The sequence below is a fragment of the Hylaeus volcanicus genome, chromosome 9 (assembly GCF_026283585.1).
Source record: "Hylaeus volcanicus isolate JK05 chromosome 9, UHH_iyHylVolc1.0_haploid, whole genome shotgun sequence".
Lineage (NCBI taxonomy): Eukaryota > Metazoa > Arthropoda > Insecta > Hymenoptera > Colletidae > Hylaeus > Hylaeus volcanicus.
In genome coordinates this window covers 423487-434226 of record NC_071984.1, presented here as the reverse complement: position 1 = coordinate 434226, position 10740 = coordinate 423487, and the positions used below count along the sequence as shown (strand labels likewise).

The 10740-nt window shown below is 30.3% G+C and overlaps 1 protein-coding gene across 2 annotated transcripts; it reads right to left on the bottom strand.

The window, feature by feature from the left end:
* Positions 1-5011: 5011 nt before the first annotated feature.
* On the bottom strand, positions 5012-8564 carry LOC128882014 (peptidyl-prolyl cis-trans isomerase-like). 2 transcript variants are annotated; one of them, XM_054133551.1, is made up of 3 exons: positions 8187-8564; positions 6183-6536; positions 5012-5921 (listed from the first exon to the last, which is right to left on the bottom strand). In XM_054133551.1, exons 1-3 carry the CDS (start codon positions 8388-8390, stop codon positions 5850-5852), a joined length of 630 nt encoding a protein of 209 aa, XP_053989526.1. In that variant the 5' UTR covers positions 8391-8564; the 3' UTR covers positions 5012-5849. The 2 variants fall into 2 exon arrangements, with proteins under 2 accessions (XP_053989526.1, XP_053989527.1); XM_054133552.1 differs by lacking the exon at positions 8187-8564 and adding an exon at positions 6985-7028 and having other exon boundaries at positions 6183-6561.
* Positions 8565-10740: the final 2176 nt, after the last annotated feature.

Below are 10740 nucleotides of genomic sequence, written 5' to 3'. Positions count from 1 at the left end.
CAACATATTACACGGGTTTGAATTTGTTTTTGCATCAGCTACAATATCACAATAATAAAAATACCTAATACCATTTAAAATAACCCCAGTGACCTTGAAATCTCAGAAAATATAACCTAAAAACAATCTTTTTGTTTATCTTAGTATGCTCCCCTTCAAATTAAACAATGTTTTCCTCTAAGATTTTTTTGTATCACAAAAAACACGCGAAACATTTCAGGTAAAAGTCTAATTGATATTATAACATCCTCAACAATAAATCCTCACAAGGTTATCCGAAGGTTAACATATTATACATGCTTGATATTGTCTTTTTATCAGCGATTCGAAAAATATCGAATACAGATGCCTACAATACTGTTCTCGACTATAGTTATGAGCTCCATCAACGGAACAACAGACCTTGTAATTTGCAACACCTTTTTATAATACTTTTATAATTAGATATCCTTTCGATATTTTTCTAATTGTTTGTTATTTCATCTACATTTTCGATTATTCACAGTATACTGTGTTATAACTTAAGTTATAACCTAATGCAGAAAAATTATAGAAGATTTTAACTTCAATCATAATATGTATATCATTTCATTTGTATTAACTTTTGTTTAACTTTTCATATTAATATTTGCAATCGACTTATGTCGCGAGACTAAGATGTTATTCTTACTTATTATAATATGTTTGTAAAGAATTTTTGAAGGATATTTCAAAAATAGTTCCTGGGATCCTTTCTGATTTTACGGAAACTTAGTAATGAAGATTTTTCAAAATAATAGTAATAAATGGAACAAGTCATTCAATAGATTATGTCAGTGTTTCTCAAGCTGTGATTCACAGTTCCCTGGGAATGTAAATTAGGTTCCGAGTTATACCTAAATATCAATCTTGATTTTAGAGAAACAGCATCCTTCATTGCATTAAATTTAAATTTGTCGAATTTTGTTTATGCAAATTTATTAACATTACTTCATTCTTACAACTATTTGCCACTTTGCATTTTCCTTCTGTTCAAACTAAAATTTTATTATATTTCTCATTTGCAATTAAATAGTTTTACCTGAATTCGATCAAAAGCAATTAAATTATTAATACATACTGTTAAAGTAGCATAAATAATAATCAAATAAATTGCAAGAATTAGTAAACAACGTAAACAAAATTTTAAACTATAAATACATTTGTTTTACAAAGAGTTTTAAAATATATTACAAGGATAATTCTATTTTATGATTTCCACTAAAAATTAAGTTTGAGAAACACTGTCTTATACTATATACAATAATTACATTGTATTTTTTATTTCATTATTTTATTACGTCACATTTTTGCATAAATACAACTCTAAGAATAAAAGGAATGTAAATCGAAGAAGTTAAAAGATTGTATTACCTCTACATTTTTGTTTTGACGAGTCGCATACCTCCAGCAGGTCACTAAAATATTCGAGCCTTTGCAATCAAATATTTTAAGGGACAAGACAGATAACTTAAGCTAAATATTTAAAAATATTTTTATGACCACTGCAAAGCACAGCTACAAAGATTATTTTTGCAAAATCCAGAGAAGATCTGATAAGATACGTAGGTACCAATTATTTTTATTTTTAGAGTATAATGTATTTTACATTGATATATATAGCATGGAATAGTGTTAAAAGTGGTCTAACTATATATTTTTATGTAATAGCGTAATGATAATAGTTTTCTGTTGTAGCCTTTTTTATATCGAGAAACTATATTCTTACATTACAGTTTTTGACTGCAAACATTCAAATATTTTTGTGACACACTTTATATCTAATCGAACATTTTTTAAATTTTGTATCCATACAAACAAAATCGAAAGGTTTTCACTTACAAACATGTATAAAGAAAAGAATTTATAATTGTTAATCATTATTAGTATTTTTACATAGGGCAGTAGGAAAGTTTTGTTGTATAGTTGTACTGATTATAATTTTTCAAGACATGTTCTGTTACGCTTTAAACAAGTCATTGATTATGGTTTTCTTACTTTCTCTTGGGCACTGCGATACATACTGGCCAAAAATATTTGAAATTTGTTAACCGACTTCGAAAAGGAGCAGGTTATTTAATTCAACATGTACATTTTTAATATTAAAATGATCATTCATTTGTATTGGCATACAGGAAAACTTTCCTGGAACACTATACTGCGTATATGAGGTATCGTTATTGAACAATCAATTTAAAAAGGGGGAACAAATGTCACAATCAAACTGGATTTCAACTAATATGTAGTTTCAGTAAAATCAGAATTAGATAAAATGTTGTGCAACTGAAAAATTAGATATCAACCCTCAAACAGACCCTTCTTAGATTTGAACAGTTTGGTGAATGTAGCTTTTACTACATAAATGTGAAAAAAACACCCGTACAATCTCTATGCTTACCACAGAGTATCCAATTTCCAAAATAAAACATTGAAACTGGACTCCCCGATTTCGAAGTATAACTAAATAATGTCGTACAATAAATGTTATATGGTGTTCTGTTAAAAAGATTCGCTTCCTTATGGGAAAACAAGTCAGATCTAAATGGGAATATTGTTGAACGAACTGAACATTTCAGAAACAAAATATGTCAATCATAATATTATGCCCCATATGAAAGGTATAATTTAAAAAAGGACTAATTGTAATGTGAAACAAATAAACCATAACCTCTAATCACGAGTGTATGTCTTTTAAACTGTAGATAACAAATTATTCATAAAAAATATGGATGCTCAAGGCTGGACTCCATTTTACACATAATTGTATTTGTACAATTGTATTGTATTTTTGTATTTTTTAAACTACTCGAGGTACAATAGTGTAACGAGAAGCATTATTTAATTAGTAATGTGTTCTTTATAGGAAAGATTTCGTTTATAAGGAATAAAATAAAATGACTGAATAGTCTGGCTCAATATACAAAGATATAAGCAATGACATAACTTGAAAATTTGCTCTAATTAATATTAGTTAATTCGTAATGATGATAACATTTCTTACATTAAATTTTACTTAATTTTACTAATTACTAAATTTACTTAATCAAATAGTATTAGTTAATTTGGAATGATGATAACATTTCTTGCATTAAATTTTACTTAATTAATATATCATAACCATGACTATGAATCAATTAATACAATTCTCGTGATTAGAGAGTGACAATCCATCGTGATTAAATCCGTCAATATAATGGGCTTTCTCGTAATTTCACATGCATACAAATTAGATTACTTTACATTGATAATATTCCTATTGTACCAAAACAATACTCAAACAACATTATCGAGAAAAAATATAATGTGTGTATTTATTTGCCTTTGCTGGTCGAAGGGTTATCAAATAATTGTAATATATTGTGTGTGTATAAAAATTGACGTATACTTTTAATAATGATGCGCTGATTTAATTTGTATAGTAAATTATAGTAAAATATTGTGTAGAATTACCAGAATGTAAGCAACGTCTGTGTTTTGTCGAATGATCATTGTTGAAATACCCTTAGAATATCCAACAAAATGAATAAGTGCAAATAATTATGGCAATTATTATACGAATGTTGAAAAGGAAAATGGATTTACTAAATATACATGTTTCATTAAATATGACTGTTAAGTACATGTGTTGTTACTTGTACGAACTAACGTTAATATAATCCTGATATTGTATTTATGGTTTCACTTTTCGCAAAATGAATAAAATCTACAAAGATCTATCACGTGTCTTATAATCATATTTCTTTGCAGTGATGGTTTAAGATTGGGAAACTAAACAAACTATAATTACGTGTTTATCGTTAAACATAGTAATAGATCGATTGAAATCTCTTGAGTATCATATACAGAGTGTCCAAAAAATGTTGGAGGTTCTTGGAAAAGGTGGTTCAGGTGATTTGAAACAACCTTTTCCTTAGCGAAAATGTTGTCCGAGGCTTCGTTGAGGAGATATTAAGGAAAAACGTCGACCAATCAAAGCGCGAGTATGCTGGCGGAAGGCGGTGGCCTAGCGCGTAGTCCACGCCTATCACGGTCGCTCCACCGGTATACGCGCGCTCTGATTGGTCTGGGGTTTTCTGTTAATATCTCCTTAACAAAGCCTCGGACAACATTTTCGCTGAGAAAAAAGTTGTTTCAAATAACCTCTACCCTGTATATACAGGGTGTCCCAACAATATTGTAACACCTTCAAAGGGGTGGTCTGGGAGGTGATTTGAAACAACTTTTTCCTCAGCGAAAATGTTGTCCGAGGTTTGGTTCAAGAGATATTGACAGAAAACCCCGGACCAATCGGAACGCGAGTACACCCGAGGTAGGCGTAGGCTTCACGCTAGGCGACCGCCCTCCGCCGGTTACTCGCGCTCTAATTGGTCCGGGGTTTTCTGTTAATATCTCCTTAACGAAGCCTCGGACAACATTTTCGCTGAGGAAAAAGTTGTTTCAAATCACCTTCCGAACCACCCCTTTCAAGGACCTCCAACATTTTTGGGACCCTCCTGTATAATTACAAATGGGATCATCAGGAATACATATGTAACTAAATGTGAAAAGGTTGATCGCATTTAGTAAATTCCTTTTCGAGTTACATAAAAAAAATAGGGATTTTGCAGTAACAATTGTTATAAACATTAAGAAATTCAAAAATGTTTCCAAATGGGAACATAATCATTTGACATTATATGCTGAAGATTCCATCTCGATTGGCTAACTACTTCCCGAGTTACATCAATGAATAGGAATTTTGCAGTAACAATTGTTGTAAACAATTAAAAAGTTCATAAATTTTTCCAAATTCGAACATCGTAAATGCAACGATAAGTTATATTTATTTATATTAATTCTACAGGTGTTTACTTTGTGCGTAGCCCATTTATTTATTTCACATAATACTTTGCAGTATTATAATTTAGTTTAACACATGAAAAAAAGAAGGAAAGCACAGGTATTTGTAATATGCAAAATATAATAATTGCGAACATTGATGGATAATACAATACTTCTGAAAACAATTTTATTTTGTAGAAACCCGTTGCAACTACATCCTTCGTTCAACGTTGGTGTTACATCAGTGTAAGATAGAATTATAATCTAAAGGCATTACCTGACATTACAATTCAAACTGATCAAATACGTGTTTATCAATTATCCTGTCCTGAGGAAAGAAAGTGTATAAATATAAAATAAAGAATGCTCTAGATAATGAGCATTTTTCATGGACCTAAATGTAAAAGCACAATAAGATAAAGTATCGTAATCTCGCAGACAAATGCATTGTACAATAATTGTGTAACACTTACTACTTATGGACTTTCAAAACGCAAATCCTTATTAGTTTCATTCTTAACAGATATTGAAATACGAATAGTATACAAATAACTATTTCATGAAATGCACTTTTCATATATGTACATTTTAATGTGCCATACCACTTAATACCATTAAAAGAGGAATATTATATGGAAGAATGGAGATCTAACACTTTTTTCAACTGTCTCGTATTCCATTTTAGTATACAAAATGTGTGCTGCTTGTTAGAGGTTAAGTAAGAATGAAAATGAAATTGAACAATTATTTCTGGAACAAAGATGATAATGAATTCAAATTTATCCCGTATTTAAATTTGAAATATTTATAGTAAAAATATAGTACAATGCAGGGTGATTTGGTTTTTGTTTCACATTGAGAAAGTATATTTGTTTATGCAAAAAATTAAATTGATAGTATCGAAGAAAAAAGATGATGACTGGAATGAATGTGTCATACAATAAAGACAGCAACAGTTGTATGCAACAGCTAAATCAAAATGCAGTTATTACAGTATCTAGTTGAACGATCTACAGTTCTCCACAGTTGGCTACCACAATCTTCTTTGAAGTCTTCCCACTCTCAGATCCCATTGACTCCAACTACAATGAAAAATAAACAAATATTAGAACTTTCATTCTTGATAAAAATGTATTATTCAAATTTACTAACGCTTTCGGTTACTCTAAAATTAATTAATTAAGAAATTCAATTTAATTTAATTTCAATTTTTCATTAAAATTAATTAAGAAATTTAAGAGTAACAATTATTTATAATTTCAACAAGAGTTGATAATACAACATATGCTCAATAAGAAAATATAAATAAAGGATATAGAGATAAAAAAAACGCAAGTACATACTTTTTTAAACACATCCATTCCTTCAACAACTTTTCCAAAGACAACATGTTTGCCATCAAGCCAACTTGTCTTGTCACTGGTAATGAAGAACTGGCTACCATTGGTATTTGGACCAGCATTTGCCATAGAAAGAATGCCAGGTTCGGTGTGCTTCAATATGAAGTTTTCATCATCGAATCTTGGTCCGTAAATAGATTTTCCACCAGTGCCATTATGATTGGTGAAATCGCCACCTTGGCACATGAAAGTTGGTATCACTCTATGGAAGCTGCTTCCTTTGTACCCGAATCCCCTCTCGCCAGTACATAGGGCACGAAAGTTTTCTGCAGTCTTTGGAACAACATCGCTTCTCAACTGAAAATTGAATGAATATATTTTCCTGAAAAAATTATAATACATAAAACATTTTTCAAATAAGATCACGTATCTTCCTGTTTTAATGCAAAGCAGACTATAAGATAAACCTTCCAATAGTAAATAATAAATGGATTTCTATCGATCCATCATAGTATTAGGTTGTCCCAAAAGTTTCTTTCGTGAGTTGTATTCAATTATATCCTGTGGCAGTGTTTATATAAATAGACAATCTAATTTTTTAGACATTGATGCTGTAACAGTAAGAATCGAAATGAATCGTACACAATTCAGTAATGTAACATAAAACATAAAATATTGCGTATATATTAATTATTAAAAAAAGCGAAAGAAACTTTTAGGACAATCTAATAATATTATTGTAGTCACATGGAATATTTATTATGATTGCATTACTGTGAAAATATAGATATAAATATAAACTTACTCCAAATAATTTATTTCAAATGCATCCATCGGAATCTATTTTAAAATGTTGAATACTAAACTCAAGATCAATGTAATAATATTCCAAATACATGGTATAAGTTTGAGAAATAAAATATTATTGTTTGAACATTTAAAACATATTTTATCGATTATTTAATGCAAATTTATACTTTCAAAATTCTGAAATATTTGGAGTATCACGTGATGAGAACAAGGTTTAAATAAACCGTGAACCAGAATTCAGGACAATTTTCGGATAAAAGTATTTTGTAAAGCACCAACTTGAAAAATGCGATCAAGAATATTCATAGATCAAACACTATTTCATTTAAACTCGCATTGACCTTAGTCTGGTTTATTTGAATGTGTAAATTATGATTGACCTTAATGGAAATTGCACAAATCACGTTAAATAATTGTACATGTAAAATAGGAATTGCTTTATACAAATCATAATTAATTGTAAAGTTAACATTGTTCATTTATTAATATAATCTAAACAATAAATCTTTTGAGGCACATCATGTGAACATAATCTGCTTATTGAAGTAGATAAATTTACTATTTATATAACAATGTGCGTGTGTGCGCGCGCGCGCATTTGTGCATGTATGTGTATAATAGCTAAATTTGTAACAGAATAATTAACTTTCCAATTCTAGGTAGCATTCTGTTTTTTTCCATTACATTTTTAACTCAATCACAGATTTCTGGTATTTCTGATATTTCAAATCAAATTATAATACTAAAAAAAACATATTTAATCATGTTATTATACTTCATTGTAGTACTCGAAGATACTACGACTATTAACAATATTAGCAATGCATCATAATTATATCCTACATTTTCACCTGTAGAAGATACGTAATCAAACATGTCAGCAGCAATCGGTGAATGGAAAATTTTGCGATTCAGTAGGAATCCAAGTGCGGCAGCAATGTGACGCAAACGAAACCGTCGTGGGTGTTTATCAAACCTTATCAGTTATACAGGAAAATAGATTTTATTTTCTGCTATGCATACTAAAACAATATTAAAAAATGCACATTTCTAACGGTTTCGAGAAAAATTCAATCCGGAAATTGAATCGCATAACCGGCTTCGAAGAAAATCCAAGATGGCCAGTCATGCCGGGATTCTAACAGGGACACGTTTAAGAAATGAAAAACTCCTTTAATTGGGAAAATCGACGCTTACCTCCATCACGATCCGGCCCACGGGCTTATCGTTTGCAGTCATATCGAAGAAAACACGCGGCAAACCCATTTTCTCGGCGGCGGCAGCGAATGTTCTGGCGAGCAATGCGAAAGACGATCGACTCCGGCGGGCGGTGGCTTCCAAATGACTCAAATGGCTGAAGGTCGAATCAATTGACAACCGGCAGATCAATCCCAACGCCATGTTCGAAAATTGTTACCTACGAAATCAGTTCGAAACGGATCGATCTTTCTCCGCTATGGCTTAATACGGGTCGTATTATATTTTTCGGCCTTTCAATTATTATTTTGTATGATTATTATGTAACGGAATGGTGATTTTCAGCTTGGCATCGACGGTTATTGAACGAACAAACGTGCTTTCGCGTTCGACCAATCGGAGGCGTATTTCTAGGCTCCTACGAAACGACCAATCGCGTTTCATGTTCAGGGCCGAATTATAGGCATACGGTGCCCTATAGAGTTGTCACTGTTTAATCACCTTCGAGACCCTATATTCAGGGCCGGTTTTAGTAATATTGGCACCCCGGGCAAGATTATCGTGGCACCCAGAGGCTTAAAATTTTTAAGGAAAGAAGACAAGGTAATAATATCAAACGATGAATCTGTAGCTAGATTGTAAAGATTGTTAAACTACAATATACAGGGTGTCCCAAAAATGTTGTAACACCTTGAAAGAGGAGGTTGGGGGGGGGGGGGTGATTTGAAACAACTTTTTCCTTAGCGAAAATATTGTCCGAGGCTTTGTTGAGGAGATATTAACGGAAAACATTGACCAATCAGAACACGCGTATGCCGTTGGAGCGACCGCGGTAGCCTATGAGCGCCGGCCGTCTAGCGCGTAAGCCTTCGCTCCACCAGCATTCTCGCACTCTGATTGGTCAGTGTTTTCCGTTAATATCTTCTCAACGAAGCCGCGGACAACATTTTCGCTACGGAAGAAGTTGTTTCAATTCACCTCCCGAACCACCTCCTTCAAGGTGTTAAAACATTTTTAAAACACCCTGTATTATAAAACTTTTATTCCACGAAGTAACTAAGTCAGAATTTTCTAATATTTTTATTACAAGGATTATTTATAATAACTAAAAGAATTGTAAATAAATTTATATTTAACGTAATGTTATTGTAAAACAGAGATAAAGCTCGATAATGAACATTTTATTCAAAAATAAAAAAAATATATATATACATGTCGAATTGAGTAGCCTCCTCCTTTTCGAAGTCGGTTAAAACTAAAAAAAAATATGCCAAAAAATTATTTCCACGAGATCATCAACAAGCTTTGTTGAATTAGAAGTTTTGCGATTATAGTTTTCCTTTGCAAATTTTATACTAATATAAATAATATAGATGTCCGTAAATTAATTTTCAATAATTTTAATTTTGGAAAACTTTGTTCTACGCTACTGTGAATGCAGTTAACGTTAATAGAATCTGAAATAAGAATATTGAAAAATATTGAATTTTGAAATAAGTTAAAATTTGATTTTTACTGAAAAGTAAATATTTAAATTCATTTTTATGTGAACAAAATTTGGCATTTTTGCTATATATATATAGCAAATAATAATATAATAATATAATATAATAATAATAATTATATATATATACCTAATATATTAGGTAGCAAAAATGCCAAATTTTGTTTACTTAAATATGAATTTAAATATTTGCTTTTCAGTAAAAATCAAATTTTAATTTTTTTCAAAATTAGCTTTAATGTTTAAATGAGCTGCAATCAACCATTTCTATGTATAAAAGTACATATGTACATAATATGTTATGACAATAAGAGCTTAGGGTAAATAAGACCAGTACCTACTAGACCCATGGTTAGAGTCGGCCCTGGCCATGATGTTCTTATCAGTTCTTATCAGTTCTTATTCCTCCCAAAAAATTTTATAAGCAAATTGTATTGCAAATAAAATTATAATAAAAATGAAATTACAAAACATTATAAAATTTTTAAATTCTATTCATCATACCTATGAATTTTTTTGTAATAATATTTTTGTGTTTTTTTTTAATCTTACTGCTTATTCCTAACGCGATCAATTTTGTACGTCCTATAGAATTCATTAGAGTTTTATATTTGTATAATATAATATATATGTATATTGTACAATGTTATATAAATATAATATAAATTTGTATAACATATATATTTGTATAATGGCGTCTAAAGTTTTACTATAGTAACAAAAATTTGTATTACGACGTAATATTTAATTTGGAAATTTTGCATTTCTATTTGTAACCGCATAATAAGATTTTTTATAACAACATACATATACAAACTTGTTCTTAGGATTTTTACAGTAATTAGGAATATGTACATATTTACACTTGCATAAGTAATTTAGAAACACGTTATTCTTTCAAGTTAAAAATTAATTATATCGGTATTTTGCTTTAATTCATATTATACACGGACAATTATATCAATACAACTCATTTGACATAACCAAAGGATGTTATGTCATGCATTGCCTTGGATCTTGATAATCTTGATTGTGGACCAATCATGATTC